Here is a 17,003-nt window from a genome sequence, read left to right as displayed (position 1 = left end):
GTTTCTAGCAGAGCGCTTGCTATGTTTAGTCCTGTGATTTTTAATTTGATACTTGAGAAACTCTTTCCTGAGAGGCTGCTATGAAATGAAGATGTATCGATCGGCCAGGAAGTGTGAAACCTTCGCATGGGAAGGTGCCTCTTTCTACAGTGCAAATCAATATTGATTTACTTTAACCTCTGGTGTTTGGCTTTGAGATCAGCTTCACATCTCCCGCTAGGTTCCAGAAAGCCAATTTCCGTGACCTGTCCTCATGTACATGGACACTGTGCTGTAGTCCCCACCTCTCTAAGGCTCTTCTGAGGAGGGAGTTGCGAGTTGAGGTTTAGCTCAGCACTCGGGTGTCGTAACGGGCAAATGTGCCCTTCAAAATGAAGGTCTAAGAACTTGCAGAGCCCTCCTGTATGGGCCAGACACGCAGCAGCTGTGAAGTGGCAGTTTCACTAATTTGTCTAGAGCTGTGCCCATGTTTCTCATGAGGCTTAAGAGTGGTACAGCCCACATTTCCTGAAAGCTTGTGCAGTGACTCAGGAGTCCAATGCCACCTGGCTGACGAGCAGAGCGCCTACCGCTAGATTTTGTGTTTCTCCAGGTGGTGCATTCACACATGCCTTGGTACGCATAAAGTATTTATTCTGCACATGGATGGAAGAGATTAGAAGTAACACTGGTTGCAGCATAGTTAAGTGGTCAGTGCAAGGGCCCAGCAGGCTGGATTCCCAGATCCTGTGCTTACATTTGCCCCTCACTTGCTGTGTGATTTTCAGCAGCCTGCCTGGGCCCCAGCTTATCTACCTGTCAAACCGGTAATATAACACCAGGTGATTGACACCACCACGTTGACTGCCTGAAGCCCAGTACCGCTTCCCTTAAGCCGCACTTCCAGCCCTTCTCCAGGCCTCGATGTGTCATCGCCCGTGACACCTCCGAGCGCCATCCCTGTCCCGCTGCCGGGCACAGTTCAGGCCGCAGGATCAGGGTCTGGGCGGGAATCAGCCCATCTGCGATGCGCTGTAATTATCACTCCGCGCGGCAGGAAGGCCCCTTGGCAGGCGGCGCGGGAATCGATCCCCGGGGCGGAGCAGCCGGAGCGGAGTCGGCTGCGACCCCGCGCCCGCGGCACAAGCGCAGGCAGACAGGGAGCACCACGGGTGAGGTTGGGAAAGCGGCAGTTCTGCGGTGCGGGGCCGCTGCGCCGCACGCCGGAGACGGGTCCACACCCGCAGTGGGCGCAGGAGCGGCTGTGCGGAGCCGGCGGCACAAAGGCGCCCAGCACGGGCCGAGCCGCAGCGCGGGAGACCCGGATCTCCGGGGAGTCCCCGGTTGTCCCGGTGCTGCGCGGGAGGATCTCGGTTCTCGGAGCCGCCTCCACCCCGAGAGCCCCGGAGACTCTTCACCCGCCGCCGGCCGCGCAGCGTCTCCCGCGCACAGCGGAGCATCTCGGGCCCCACGCGGGCAGCCCGGGGGCGCGGGCCCAGGGCAGGTCGCTCCCTCGCCCACGCGCTGCGCGTCCTCCCTGCTGCGGGCGAGGAGGGGGGTGACCCGCAGCCCAGCCCGGCCAGCGCCGCTCCGCCTCTGGGCCCTCCCGCCCGGCACGGCGGGCAGCGCGTGTCCCTTCCCCGCAGTGCGGCAGCTCCCGCCGGGCCCGGTCTGCGCGGCAACGCCCGGGGCAGCGCGGCACGCCCGGTCTCCATGGTAACGCCGCAACGTTTTCCAGGGATCGCTTCCGGGTCCTTGGTGCTCCTCCTCTCACGCTCGATTGGCCCCTCCGGCGGGGAAGTCCCGCCCCCCGCTTCCGGCCGCCCGGTGCGGCCAAGATGGCGGCGGTGGCGGAGCTGCAGGGCCGGCTGGAGGCGCTGGAGCGGCGGGTGTTCGGGGCGGGGCCGGCCCGCGGGCAGCGCAAGGTGCGGGGCCCTGCGCGAGCTCCCCCCGCGAGGGGCCGGCCCGGGGGGCGGGGCCGCTGCCGGGTCGGGGCTCCCCCCTCTGGGCGGATGCGTGCGGGGGGGCGGCGCGCGGTGCCCTTGGCCCCCGCGCCCTTGGCGGGCTCCCCCAGTGACTTCTGCAGTGCAGCCGCCTCGGGCTCCCCGGCTCTGAGCGCAGCACGGGGGCAGCGGGCGCCAGCGGCAGCCGGGGGGTTGGGCTGGACGCCGGGGACCTTCCTCCGCGGGGGGTGGAGCGCGGGGCCGGGTGTCGGGGCGGTTGCGGGGTCTCCAGCCTCGGCGACTTTCACTTTTCGTCGGGGCCCCACTTCTCACTCCCGCCATTAGCGGGGCCGGGCCGCTGGTGTAACGAAACCCGAACCCGCGGGCGCTTCAGTCGCGTTCCCCTGAACCCCCGCCCCCCCCCGCACCCTTCTTGGCGCGTTAGACAAAGTGGGTCTGCGCGATGGAAAAGCTTTATCCGTCCCCGTGTCAGTGCGCGTCGGGGGACGTAAAACCAGTCACATGTCAGCACCTGCGTCCTCCCACCTTGCAAAACTTCACGCGCCCCGAGGGAGCCCCCTCCCCACTCCGCACACTCCTGGTTTCGATGGTGCTCGGCCCTGTCCTGGGTGCAGGGGGCTGGACTTGATAGTCCCGAGGTCCTTTCTGGTTCTCTCACTCTGTGAATCTGTGGGCTCTGTTAGCAGCCTGTGGTAACAGCCTACAGCCTTTCAGGCAGCTGGTTGAAATGTGCGGTGTGTGAATGTAAGTAACTGCAACTCTTTTAAATAGACATTTTATCTGTTCCCCCCGTTGGTCTGTTCCTGACCATTTAGATGTGGAATCATAGTTAAACTTGTTGCTTAATCACTCTGTTGGGTTTATAATACCACCCCTTTTCCTTCCAGGTAGCAGATGGCTTGCTGAAAGTTCAGGTGGCTTTGGGGAACATTGCAAGCAAAAGAGAGAGGATTAAAATTTTGTATAAGAAAAGTAAGTACTTCTCCAGCATTTGTGCTTAGTGCTGTTTTACCCCCAGATCCCTGTTGTATTCTACTTGGTCTAGTTGGGTGGCCTGTCTGACATCCGCTTGAGTTGTGTTTTGGCATTTAAAAACAACCTTCTTAATTAGCCCCATGGGATGCAAAGGTGTGAGTAGGGAAGCAGGATCTCAGGACAGCAGTGGGTGGAAGTAAGGAATCAACACTGGTTTCTGTTTTTGTTTCTAGAGATCTGAAATCTATGGTTTAAGTTTTATTCATTTCCTTGGACTGTGTGTACTGTACTCTGATCAGATCCCCCTCAGAGCTGCAGCCTATTGGGCCTGGTGTTAGCAGCAGAGAGAATGCATCTTCACTGTGTTTAGTGTATGTGCATCTGTAGAAGTTTCAGGACTCTGACTTCATAGGAGGAGAGGGATAGCTCAGTGGTTTGAGCCTTGGCCTGCTAAACCCAGAGTTGTGAGTTCAGTCTTTGAGGAGGCCATTTTGGGGCCTGGGGCAAATAGATTAAAAAAAAAATGGCCAGGGATAGTGCTTGGTCCTGCTGTGAGGGCAGGGGACTGCACTTGATGGCCTCTCAACATCCCTGAGATACATGCTCTGTGAGGTACAATATGTACGTACTGGTGCTTACTCCTCTCTCTTGGGTGTATTAAGGACACCTCTGCTTGCAGGTAGCCTTGGGATTTCTGTAACAGGAGGGCTGTTGCAAGCAACATGCTGTCCCTGGAGGGGACACAATGGGGCTACTTTAACATGCTCTCAGCCAGCTTACATAAGTCTTGCTTTCTGTGTAAAGGAAAGGTACAGTAAACCCTCGATATAGTGGACCCCATTTTATTGTACATCAGTAATAATGGACATCCACTATCATCCCCCCATGGAAAACGGGACCGCTGCAGCTACAGGGTCCCTGTCTGCGGCCAGGACTGCCACTGCCGCTCCTGTATCCCCCTCGCCCTTTGCGGCTGGGATTGCCAAAGCCGTGGGGTTGGTCCCTGGCTGCAGCTGGGAGAGCTGCTGCCAGGTCTTCTCCCCACCCATGGCTGGGATTGCCACAGCTGCAGGGTCCCAGGCCACGGCTGGGAGAACCACCACTGCTCCTGCTGGGTTCCCCCACGATCCCACAGCTGGGATCGCTGCAGCTATGGGGTCTGTGGCCACAGCTGGGATTGGAGCCTCAGGAGCCCTCACTCTCTGCCCCAAGCACAGGTGGCTCAGAGCCAGGACGAACCTCTGTGCTTAGAGCCGGAGGAGCCACTGCTCTCAGAGTAAACCCCTGGATCTTGTGGACTTTGTTTTAACAGACACCCTTCACCCCCATTAGTCTGTTCTGTTGAGGGTTAACTACGCTCAAAGGGCAGGGGCAGTAGACTGACACAACAGAAAGTGAGCATCCTCTTCCCTCCCTCATAGCAGGTCTACGCTATAGTGGAAGCTTGAATTAAGGTAGGCAGTACTAGTTACGTTAATTATATAGCAAGAGTCGACGTGCCTTACTTTGGGTTTCTGTGCCATCACCAATAAGGGAGGTCATTGGAGGTGTGTGTGCGGGGGGGCAGGCGTATGAACTCAGGCGCTCCGTAAGTTTGATAAGGCACACCCCTACTAGGCACATTAAATCGAACTCCGGAAGATGGACCGTGGCGGGGTTGGTTTTTCCCTGTAGTGAAGACGTAGCCTTGGGGAACCAAATTCTGCAGTTGAATTCAAAATTGGTCCCTGTGATATTTAGCAGGTCTGGGGGCCTAGTGTAGATAGTGGGTGCCTGTTGTGTTGGGCCATGTGTGCACTATTTTAATAAGATCAAACAGGGAAACTCGAAAGCTTGGTACAGCAGTGACTTTGTGCTGTTGAGTCACAGGTCATTCCTGTCTGATCCCCTCCTGGGGATGCCTCTGCATCTTCTTTCGTCTGATCTGTCGTGTGTTGGCGATGGCCGCTCAAATCTGTAGGCTCTTAGAGGCAGAGCGTATCATGCAAATGTTCTGTAAAATGCTGCTTACATCCCTGGTACTGTAGAAATACTGCAGCTGCTGAGTTTTAGACACAATCTTGTAGTAAGTAGGAAATCGTAACGGGTGTTGAATTTGTCACTTCTGTTCTTCCCCCCTGTAACCTGCCTCTGATCTTAGTTGAAGATTTAATCAAGTACCTGGATCCTCTGTACATTGATCGAATGGCTGTTCCCGATGCTGTGAAACTGCAGTTCATCTTGGCAGGTATGTGCTGAAATGGAGTGGACGTGCTCATTCGCCCAGAGCTGCCAAGGCAAGATGGGAGGTGGGGGAAGGGGCGAAGTTTAGTTGAATGTAATTCTTTTCATCTCTCAGCCATGGGCTGAGGACACAAGTGCCTCATTTGGCTTCTAGTCTGTCCCTGTGAACTGGCTAATGCTTCAGGTTCATGGGGGATGGAACTCGGTCTGTGGAGCCAGTGTCTGCACGAGGGGCACTTCTCGTGCTCCCAGAGGCTTCCCCTGAGTGATTAAGGAATTACGTTGGCTCCCTTGGAGTCTGTCTCGGCTTTGGTCAGAAGCTGGCAGGGGGGACAGGTGCATGTGGAATTGCTGCTGTGGTGTGTATTAAGTATCCCTGTCCTGAGCTTCTGGCTCCCTCCAGATCTCTCACAAGGGACCTGAGTCTCCCTGTTATAGGCATGTGTAACACCATTGTCTCCAGTGGCATCTCCCCAAATTCATACTGGTGTGAGGGAGGGAGAATCAGAGCCGTGGCGTTGACTTCTAGTGGTGCTCACGAAAACTCCTTCGGCCGAGGAAGAGCAGGAAGCATGTGCTTGGTCCATTGCTAGCATAGTGAGGAACCTCCCGGCGTCGGTTCCTGGTTCTTCCCTGTGCGTACGGTGTACCTGCTTTGAGAGCCTGTTTCCACACCTGAGACTACCTGCCCCAGGAAGGGGCGAGGGTGTTTGTGAAAGGCACAGACATCTGTGGTTCACAGGGGTGATAGTAATGCACAGCACCTTTGGGGGCAAGCCTTCCTGCCACAGGTAAGGTTGAGCACTGTGTGAGAAGGGGCAGCTGAGCCATGCCATTTAACCCACTTCTGTTTTCCAATCTGTGCAAAACTGAAACAGTGTTTCACTTCCGCTTCTCCTTGTCTGCCTTTCAACCCAGAGGAGCAGTTCATTCTTTCCCAGGCCGCCCTCCTGGAACAGGTGAACGACCTGCAGCCCTACTTGGACAGTGCACACATCAAAGGTAACACGTGCTCCTCTGCAGCCTCCCTTTTCATAGCTGCTGCCGTGTGGTGGGCTGGCTTTTGTTCCCCGTCGCACTGCGAAGAGCGCGGAAACGCTGGTTTGAGATCTCTGCTAGCTGTCTGCCTCCCAGAGCTGGAAACCATTGCAAAAGGTTCCAGCTCTGAAGAGTTTGCAGGCTGGAGGTGGTGGGGCCTTGCAGCAGCATTCAGAACAAATGCCCAGCATGGCCTGGCTGTCCTCCTCAGCAACAAGGCCTTGAATGTGTGACCTGGGCTACCTACTGCCACTGTGTCGTGAGGCTGGATGTCAGTGCTGTGCTTTCCAGACTGTTCAGTTCTCCTGAGGAGCTGGTCCAGTGTGACTGCAGGGGAAATCAGACACCAGCAGAGACATTTTACTCTACAGAATCCTTAAAATCTGCTCGGGAGAAGCTCAGCAAAACGTCTCCATTGTGGGCGTAGCTCCCTCTTGACAGAATAGCCCCACCCCTTGGGTGGCGAGGTCTGGCTAGTCCCCTGCGCTTCCCTCAGTAGTATCCCCACGCAGCGATGTGGCTGTATGCTTCATGCCAGCCTCACGGGCATCTGACCCTCAGCATGGGACCCATATTGCTTGGCCCCCAGCAGCAGCAGAGGGGCGACTGTGGGAAGTGGGTTCTGATCGCATGTGCACAAACACCTAAGTGGTCAGCGCTTCGCTTGCTTGGCGGTAGCCAGCAGGGCTGTGGTGGGCAGGGGAATTTGTCTTTGAGCCATTCTGAGCTGGCAGGTGCTTCACCTGCCAAACCCGTGCACTGAACTAATGCCAAAGGAGAGGGTTCAAATGCCCTCGGAGACAATCATCTCTTCCTGTTGGTGATTGCATTTCCCTGGATGTCAGAATGAAGCAGTGACCGGCTTGTTCTCTGCTTTGCAGCTGTTCCTGACCATGCTGCCAAACTGCAGCAGCTGGCTCAAATCCACATACAGCAGCAGGTAGAGTGGAAGCTCTTCATGGCTACTCTTCAGTGGGCTGGGACAGGGCCTTTTGCTAACCGTGGGTAATTACTGGGCACGGGTAGGGTAGTGAGCTGCGCAGAGCCGCGCTAGCTGAGTTCATGAATACTCCTATGCTCATGATTTTGTTTTCAGTTGGTCTGAGGTGGAATTTGGTGTGAGTCAGGCGAGATCTCTGCTCAGCAGCACCTCGGGGCACGACTCTCTTTAAAGCCTGTGGTGGAGTCACCAGAGTGACATTTCTCTGTTAGAGGGCAGCTGAGGCACAGGGTGCTGAAGTGACCTTCCCAGCTTCACACAGGGCGTTTGGGGAGGAGCTGGGAAATGAGCCCAGAGCTCCTCAGTCCCACACCAGTGTTTTACTCCCCAGGTCGTTCGCCCTATTAACCCAGTGTGCTCATTTTACTGCCTCCTGTGTCTCTTTCTCCCCAGGACTGTTCCTCCGCCTCAGGGCTTGTCTCTGTTCCAGCTTTAGGCTCCTCGGGCCAGTGATTTGCTGACTGTGCCTTGCCAAGCCCAGTAAGGCCCTGGTGCTGTCTGGGGCAGGTGGGCACTAGGGCAGTGTAGCTTTTGTAGCAATTGTTACAGCAGCACCTGGAGGCCCCCCTCAGGGTCCTGTGGCACAGGAGCTGTGCAGAGTACACGAAGGCTGCTGCTTTGGGGAGATGAGCAGGACACAGGGAGAGGCAGTGAAGTATTCTAGTAGTGCTGCAGAGTCACTTACGGTGCAGGTTGCATCACATGCGTTTGAAGGCCAAGCTTTCTGCAGTCCATAAAATCCACATTCTTAGTCACCTGTCTCTGAAATTCGGTGTCTCAGCAAGGTGCAGGGTAAGTGGCGACCACGTTTGGTGTCACTGAAGTGAGAGGTTCATGAATTAGCGGCCCGCTCCCAAAACTGGTTTCCTTTCGCTGCCTTGTGCTGCTAAACTGAGAGGTTTGTTTGTGAACGCAGCCTTTGGTGCCCATACTGAGGGAGTCCTCCACCCGCCCGCTCCCCAGGGTGAAAGCTGTTTTGGTGCTAAGTGGCTAGAGCTTGCTGTAATCGGTCAGTCGTGGGGGGCAGTTTCTTTTGTGGGGAGTGCTGGGGGTAGGAGGAGTACAGGAGCATACAGGTGAAGGTTTTCTGGGAGCTGGCAGTGGCCACTGAGAAGCATTCGGATGCACTCCAGCTGCGGGCAGCGCGTTAGGGGGACTGTTGCTCTGTGGCAGAAGCAGAGGTGGCCCTGGGGCCCTGTGGGGGTTCCTTTGAGGTGCCTGGCAGAGCTGTGATTGGCAGGGGAGGAGACCTGTCGTTTGCACTGTTGCAGGGTTTCCCGCAGTGTGGTACATGTACCACCGGTGCTGTGAGAGAGGATTTCCAGGGGCATGTGGCAGAAAACAAATGACCAAGAGTCAGGAGATATGTGCTGGGACGGTGCTGGGAGAGGGGCTGCGCTGGTAAGGCCGAAGTCCTGGAAGGGGTACACGTGTTTTAAGTTGGGGCACAATGCGCTGTTGGATATGTGTGAGCAAAGAGGAGAGGGGTGAGTGTACCTTCAGGATGCAGTGTGCATCATCTCTGTGCAGGGCTGTACAGTGCAGGTTACGTCGGTAGCAGGCCAAGGGCTCTTCTACTGCAGGATGCCAGCGGGGAGAGGGACTGAGAGGGTTCCAGTGCTTTCCTGAGGGGTGAGTGACGTCAGGTGTCTCATGAGCGCCTAGAAGAGAGCTGCAAAAGCCTGAGACGTGGTTCTTAAATTGCACCTTTGTGCGTATCTTGGAGTTATAGTGGATAGTTCTCTGAAGACATCCACGCAGTGTGCAGCGGCAGTTAGTAAGGCAAATAGGATGTTAGGAATTATTAAAAAAGGGATCGATAATAAGACAAAAGATATCATACTTCCCCTATATAAAACTATGGTACGCCCACATCTCGAGTACTGCGTGCAGATGTGGTCTCCTCACCTCAAAAAAGATATATTGGCATTAGAAAAGGTTCAGAAAAGGGCGACTAAGATGATTAGGGGCTTGGAAAGGGTCCCATATGGGGAGAGGCTAGAGAGACTGGGACTTTTCAGTTTGGAAAAGAGGCGATTGAGGGGCGATATGATAGAGGTATATAAAATCATGAATGGTGTGGAGAAAGTGAATATAGAAAAATTATTTACCTTTTCCCATAATACAAGAACTAGGGGACACCAAATGAAATTGATGGGTAGTAGGTTCAAAACTAATAAAAGGAAATTTTTCTTCACACAGCGCACAGTCAACCTGTGGAACTCCTTGCCCGAGGAGGCTGTGAAGGCCAGGACTCTATTAGGGTTTAAAAAAGAGCTTGTTACATTTTTGCAGGTTAGGTCCATAAATGGCTATTAGCCAGGGATAAAGTATGGTGCCCCAGCCTTCATAACAAGGGCAGGAGATGGATGGCAGGAGATAAATCACTTGATCATTGTCTTCTGTTCTCCTTCTCTGGGGCACCTGGCATTGGCCACCGTCGGCAGATGGGATGCTGGGCTTGATGGACCTTTGGTCTGACCCAGTATGGCCATTCTTATGTTCTTATGTTCTTATGTCTACCCCAGGGGAGCTGAGCTGGCTGAGGTCGTGTGCTCACTTGAACCGCTGCAGCTGCTCTGCTGCCGCACTTCAGTGTGGACACAGCTTGCGCTGTCAGGAAGGGTTCTCCCCGCGGTGTCGGGAGTGCCTCTCCCAAGAGGCAGAGGCAGTGGCCAGGCTGATGAAAGAATTCGTCCGATGTCCTGGTGCCGGCTGAACTGTGGCAGTCCCCCCAGAACTGAGCAATGTTGTTAAACCCACCTGAGCGTCTAGTGTAGAGCAGGCCGAACCCTGTGAACGTGGGCCAGGAGCCCTGGAATCGTGCAGTGCCAGGGCTGCTCTGACTGCGAGCTGTCCAGGCTGCGCTAGAGGAGAGGCAAGGAGATATGGGGCGACCTTCTCTCCTTTAACAGTGCTGGCCGGCATCCTGTAGGCCCGGGTAGATGAGCTGTAGTGACAGGCAGGGGCCAGGCCCCCAGGAGAGAACAGGGGCCAGAACCCACAATAAGCAAATGAAACGACTGGTTGCTTCCAGTGTTACTGTGCAGAACTGTGTCAGGTCGGCTCTTCTGTGGCAGCTTGTGATGTTGGAGCTGGGCAGTCATAAGCCATTAGGAGCACGTGTGATGGTTGTGTTTGTGTGTGACTAACAGTCACTGTAGCTGGGGCTTGGGCTGCACTAAACAGGTCAACTCAGCTTATGCTGCTCGGTGTGAAAAGTCTGTAGCCCTGAGTTGTGAAGCTGAGCTGCCCCTTTCCATCAGCCTTGGTGAGGGGTGGAGAATGTTACTCAGGGCAGGGGGGGTGGAGGGTGGTCACTGGCTCATAGCCAAATCAGTCGGGGCCATGCAACTGTGAAGGAGGGAAACAGCAAACCTCACTTCTTCTCGCACCCCAGCCCTGGGGCTGGGAAGGGACGGGGCAGTACGTTCCGGGGCCTCTCTTGCTTGGGGCCAGAAATGAGGGATTCTGTATGGGAGAGGCTTCCAGGAAGGGAGCTTGGGCTGTGGACCCTGGGCGGGAGGGAGGGTGCCGTAGCAGGCTGGGGGTGGGTGATCTGTGCAGGAATGTGGTGCAGGAACAGGCTGGGAATGGGGTGTCTGGGTGGGAGTGGGGTGCAGGAGTGGGCTGTGGGCAGGGGAATCTAGGAGCAGGCCAAAGGTGGGGCTCTAACCAGGGTGGGGTGCAGGAGAGGGATGGGGGTCTGTGGGGGAGGAGGCTTAGGAGGGTTTCGGGTGCTGAGGCTGGAAGGGAGGAGTGGGGGCCCTGGAGGGGACAGGAGCTGGGTAGGGAGTTGGGATTTGGGCAGGCGGAAGTTGCAGGAGTGGTCTGGGGCATGGGGTCTGGGTGATGGGGGCACGCGTGCAAATGGCTCTGTGCCCCCTCCCCTTGCTTCCAGGCACTGCCCTGCTCTGAGTGGCTGGAATGGGCTAACCTGTGTCCACTGGCTCTGGCCCCCGGGAGCCTCCTGAGCCGGAGGGAGCAGTCTGCAGCGGCTCAGCCAGTGTGAATCAGAAGGGACTGTTGGCTGCCCCCCGGGGCTGTGTGGGTCGGTGCCCTGCAGGGCTGTGGAGCTGCAGAGTGCTGTATCCAGGCTGGGGTGCCCCTGGCTGTGCTCACTGAGCGCTTTCTCCCGTTGCAGGACCAGTGTGAAGCCGTCACTGATGACGTGCGGGTGCTCCTCGAAGACTACAATAAAATGGTATCCTTGAACCCAGGGCCACGGCCCGGCCCAGCGCTGGCGACTTGCAGGGCGGTGGTCAGGCTGAACGCAGGTGGAGCCGAGGCTCAGGGCTCCGGGGTAGCTGACTGGTCTGGCCCCTGGCTTGGGAAAGGGGGAGCTGCCTGCGTGTCCTGCTGTCCCCTGTGGCTCATCCTCTGTTGGGTGTGTGGCTGACAGCGCCCGAGTGCTGGCACGGCTCTGAGGCCGGCTAGCCCCTCTGCCTTCACTGAGGGCAGCTGTGGGAGCTCTCGGCTGGCTGGAACCCGAGAGTCCTGAGCTCCTCACAAGCGCTGGTCTCAGCGCAGCAGTGCAGAAATGAGGACATTGGCCCTCTCCAGTCTGAGAGCCCCCAGCCCAGGGCTAATCCACCCTGGGGCTGCCAGCCTGGGGGGTTGCTTGGCTGCTGAGCACAGAGCACCTCTAGCGCTTCCTGGCTCTGCTCCGTCTGCGTGGGAAGTGGGGAGCCCGGCAGAAGGGTCTGGGCCTCCTTCCTGTGGCGTGGCGGGGTGGGGAGTGGGCAGTGGAGTTCCAGGGCATCGGGGGCTGGGGGTGGGGCTGGGCAGCTGCTCACTGGGCTCTTGGGGCTGTCCTCGGATGGCTGCTCCCGCTGGCAGCGGTGCCGGAGCCCAGGCTCCTCTGTTGCGTCCGCGGAGCCTTCGCCTGCTCTGTACCAACCAGGTGTGAGTGCCGGCAGGTGGGGCTCAGCCTGGCTGCTGAGAGTCTCCTGGGTTCACGCTCTGGGACCGCGCCAGTCGCGGCTGCGCTTTGCTGCGTTCTACCCGTCTGCCTTAACAGCCACCTTCAGACGCTGCTTCTGTCTAAGCAGTTTGTGCAGTGGGACGAGACGCTGGCGCAGCTGGAGGCGGCCAGGCAGGTGAAGCCTGCGGCCGAGTGATGGCTGTGATGTATCGCCAGGAGAAAGGCAGCCTGCAGCCCCCGGCCACCACCAAGCTTGGGTAAGCTGGGGAGGATGCAGCTGTCCTCCCCCAGCAAGTCCCAGCATGCAGTAGTCCAGCCTGGCTGCTTGGAGCGCAGCGCTGCATGCTGGGACTTGTAGTCTGTGCACTGAAGGTGGAGGTGGCTGCCCAGGATGTGAGAGGTTCTGTAGCCCATGTTGGGCCTGTGGGCTGCCCTTTGTTCTCCCCGACCTTCTTCAGAATGAAGCCTGAGGGCCAGCGTCCCATGGGAACTCGACTGTCTGCACTCCCGGCCTGCCTGAACGCCCGACCTGCCCTTCCGAGAATAACTTTGCCTTCTAATTTATTTAAAACTCCACGCTCAGCTTGCGGGTTGGAAGGTGATGGGAACGCAGATCCGTTACACTTAACTTGTGGACCAGAATAAAACCCTAACCCCCGACTGCACTGTGACGCCCTTGTTATTCCTTGCTAGCCTCTGGGGTCCTGGTGAGAACATGAGAACGACCGCGCTGGGTCGGACCAGCGGTTCCTCTAGTTCAGTGTCCTGTCTTCTCACAGTGGCCAGTGCCAGGTGCCCCAGAGAGAATCCACAGAACAGGTGGTCATCAAGTGATCCATCTCCTGTCACCCATTGCCAGCTTCTGGTAACTGGGTAGGACGTCATCCCCGCTCGTCCTGGGTAATGGCCACTGACAGAACCTATCCTCCAGCAGCTTGTCTAGTTGTTTTGAACCTGATTATATTTTTGGCCTTTAACATGCCCCAGGGCAGATTCCACAAGCCTTCTGTTGTGTGAAGCAATACTTCCGTTTGTTTGTCTGCTGCCTTTTAACTTCATTGGATCATCCCTCGTTCTTGTGTTGTGTGGTGTAATTAATACTTCCCTGTTTACTTTCTGCATACCAATCATGATTTTATAGACCTGTTATTTCCCCCTTTGTCTCTTTTCCAGGCTGAATTGTCCCAGTCTGGTTAATTCCCTGCATGTGGAAGCTGTTCCATACCCCTAGTCATTTTTGTTGCCCTTTCCTGACCCTTTCCAATTCCAACCTTCACATGCTGCCAGTGATGGGTGTACTGCTGGTGCCACTATAGCAAAACTCCTTTCCAGGAGCTTCAGATAAAGGCTGCTGTACCAGAGTGGAGCTTTCTGGCAGCAGTGCCAAGATACGTATTGCTAGCTAAATAAATAGCAGAGGATGCTGGACAGGCTGGCAGTAACAGCATTAGCCAGTAAATTTCACCCTGGTCTCTGGCAGGGAGGGTCTACGCCCATCTGAGACCCCTATGGGAGTAGGGGAGAGACTAGGTGAGCTGCTTTGATTGGCGTTTGGCAAGAGTTAAGGGTGGATTTTGCAGTTGTCTAATACTCTCTTTCCCCTAACCTTCGCCTGCCAGAACAAAATCAAATGCTGTATTGCCCTGAAGTGGTTCCAAGGAGTTGTCAGAGTTTTCACTTTGCTTTGCAAGTGGCAGCCCAAGGCCTGTAGCCTAGGAATGCAAGTGGGAGGGTGCCCGTGAGGCAAAGGCAGCATGAACTCAAACCTGGCAGGTTGTGACCCAACTGAAGAGAGGTGACACAGGGTTTAGAGATGAATGTTTTCAACTGATTGTGTCCCGATGCTGGGGAAGAAGCAAGAGGAATGGGAAGTTCTCCCTGCAGAGGACAGCTTGAATTGCATTGGCACCCCAGTGCCTGGCAGACATTCTGCACAATGGGCATGTTCAAACTGTTGGTGTTGGAAAAGCCGGAGTGGCCCAAAGACTTGGGGATGGAGAGGAGACAGCTTTAAAGATTCTGGTGCTTGTTTTAGAGTCAGTGGCGTCCGAGACATGCTGGTGCACGCACGCGTAGGGCTCAGCGTGCTACTTAATGACGCCTCTGGCACATCACTAAACCAGAGGCCAGGAGGAGTTGCTCCTTCAGCACCTGTCCATAATGTGGCAAGTAAGCTCTGATGGGTACCTAGGGCTTCAGTCTCATGCTGAAGGTTGTATGCAGTAAGGACTGGCTAAGTGGCAGGTCTCGAGACATAGCTGTCAGTTGGGAATCTGCACTGAACGGGGGTTTCTGGGGTTCTGGGCCTGATCCTGTCAAGATCCCCAACAATCTGGGGGTACGCGTAATGCCCCGGCTAAGAAAACGTGCAGCTGTGCAGAGTGGGAAATAAGGAGTTGAGGGCTGTCAGACCGAGCAATCTGTCCGCTTCATAAACTGAGCCCATTCATGCAACATGTTTAATGCAGCCAAATGCAGCATGACCCATCTAGGAGGAAAGCAGGCCGGCTGCACCATGGAGAGGGAAACTGTGCCCTGGAAAGGAGGGTTGCCGAGAAGGATCATGGGCTTGTAATTCAGGCTAGGATTTAGTCACAGGTACTTTGTAAAAGTCACGGACGGGTCATGGGCAATAAACACAGACTCATGGCCCATAACCTGCCTGTGACTTTTAACATTCCTGAGCCCCCGATTAAATCTTAGCTGCCCTGGACCTGCTGCTCTATGGGGTCCCAGGTCCAGTCCCACTGCCTGCTGCACCGGGGAAAAGGGGGGGCAGGTTCAGCCCCAGTGGCTGGTGTTCCGAGGGGCCCAGGGCCAGCCATGCTGCTGGTGGGACAGTCACCAGCCCCAGCTGCCTAGGGCCTCCAGGGAATGCCCTGAGACCACCCCCAGGCGTTGCTCTGGCTGACCCAGTACCACAGCTAAAGTGCTTTCTGGGCCTGCCTGAGCAGCTGTCTCTGGGGTCAGCAGCACCAGCCACTCTGGCATTGGGATTTCATAGCAGTTGCGATCTCGGTATCCAGCTTACAGCCTTATGTCATAGTGGCACTAACGGTTCCCGAGCTCCCAGCATGGTGCTGTGGCACCCACGGCTGCTGTGACCCCTGGGTGTACGGACGGGATTTGGGACTAGGGCGAGGCAGACAATTTCAGCTCCAGCTGTAGCTTGCGGGGGACCGGTACTGGAGGCTGGCCCAGTTCTCGTGCTCACATCGAAAAGGCTGTTGACATTGGAGGAGGACATAGACAAGACACCACGTGAAGAGGGCAGGGCTGAATCCAGATTGTGGAAAAGTCTGGGCCATGGGGAAGGGAGCTCTGGCACCACTCCTGGGTTGGTGAGGCACCTGCCACCACTGGGGAGTTGTAGGACTTGATGGACCCACCATCTAATGTGCCCATCTAATGTTTCCTGTCCCTGAGAGCAGTCAGGGCCAGCTGCCTCTGAGATGTTATGAAACCTCCCTGCTGGACGTGTAATGGCCTGCCCCTGGCAGAAGTCCCTGCCCAGCCTCATCCCTGAGAGGCTGCTTAGTACCCTGCAGGAGGGTTTCTCTCCTTTCTGCCTTGACATCAAACATGGATGCAATCCAACGTGCTTTAACACAGCCAAATGCAAGTTCACGTGTCAGGAACACAGCAAGTAGGTCACATCTGCAGGCTGGGGCGCTGTCCTGGGAAGTGGTGACCCTGAAACAGATGTGGGCTCATGGCAGAAAGCAAGGGACCGTGAGCTGGCAGTGCAGTGGCTTAGAGCAGTGGTTCTCAAGCTTTTGGCCCATGGGCCACCCTGCTCAAGGCAAACCTTACTGCGGCCCACCAGCCAGCCGCCCCAATGGCAGAATGCTTTCGCTTCTCTCTAAATACCTTAAAAGCTAAGTCACTCACATGAGGCTGCTGGAGCATAGAAACATAACTATGCAGCTGTAAGGTATGGGGGAGTCAGCTGAGCTCTGACTGCGTGTAACTGCGCTTTAAATAAAGTAAAATATTAACATGTTCAAAACAGAAGTTTCCAACACTGTTTTTATGGCAAGTGGGGGACCTGTTTTGGATTGGGTGTTACTGACCCACAGACGTCACTGTGAGGGCCACGCAGGTGAGAAGCAAACAGCCAGTCCTCACTGATGTGGTCCCTGACTGAGATTCCTCCCTCCCTCGTGTGCCAGCCCCATGATGGTTGTGGGTACGACTGAGGTTTGGGACATCCTGCAGGCCAGATTGACTCTTCTGGGGTTCCCGGGGCTTGCAGGTTTTGCAGGTGCCCTAGGTTCTGTGAGGGGGCCGGAAAGGAGGAGTTCAGTGTGTGGCAGGGGGTGGCTGTGGAGTGGGATGTGGATGGCGGTGCAGGCCTGGGTGGGAGGTATAGTGCAGGAGCCTGCTGAGGGTGGGGGTCCGGGCAGGAGGATGTGGGAGCAGGTGGGGGGTCTGAGCTGGAGGGAGGGTGCAGGAGCAGGCTGGAGGCAGATGGGGGACAGGGTTTGGAAGTCTGGGTAGCAGGGTGCATGCAGGATGGGGCAGGGGCAGGGGGCCTGGGCCAGTAGATAGGGCATGGGAAGGAGGTGAGGGGCATAAGGGGAACAGGAGGGATGCTCACCTGGCTCTGCACTCCCCTCTGCCCCCCTGGCACTGCCCCCCCACTCCCACTGGCCATGATTGCAGCCAATGGGAGCTGCAGGGAGAGCCTCCAGGTGAGCAGTTTCCTTCACTGCTGCCCCTCTGGCAGGGCACTGAGGTGCTTCCCGCTGTGAGAAGCCGGGGCAGGAGGGGAGCAAGCCCTGAGCCTGCAGTGTGCGGGCTCTGCTGCCACAAGGGGCCAGAGCCTGACTGCAGGTAAACATGTCTGAATGTGGAGCAAGTGCACCCTGCCGCTCGGGAGCGACCACAGGCTCCCAGA

The 17,003-nt window shown here is 56.5% G+C and overlaps 1 protein-coding gene across 1 annotated transcript; it reads left to right on the top strand.

Annotated features, from left to right (window-relative positions):
• Positions 1–1,785: 1,785 nt before the first annotated feature.
• Positions 1,786–16,088, top strand: LOC142013892 (dynactin subunit 3-like). Its single transcript, XM_074995865.1, has 7 exons — positions 1,786–1,904; positions 2,831–2,915; positions 5,059–5,145; positions 6,060–6,143; positions 7,061–7,119; positions 11,324–11,383; positions 12,210–16,088. The coding sequence occupies exons 1-7, from the start codon at positions 1,818–1,820 to the stop codon at positions 12,297–12,299; spliced, it is 552 nt and encodes a 183-aa protein (XP_074851966.1). The 5' UTR covers positions 1,786–1,817; the 3' UTR covers positions 12,300–16,088.
• Positions 16,089–17,003: the final 915 nt, after the last annotated feature.

This window comes from Carettochelys insculpta, chromosome 5, assembly GCF_033958435.1.
Source record: "Carettochelys insculpta isolate YL-2023 chromosome 5, ASM3395843v1, whole genome shotgun sequence".
Classification (NCBI taxonomy): domain Eukaryota; kingdom Metazoa; phylum Chordata; order Testudines; family Carettochelyidae; genus Carettochelys; species Carettochelys insculpta.
Note: the sequence above shows the minus strand (reverse complement) of the source record. Positions and strands in the feature narration are given on the sequence as shown.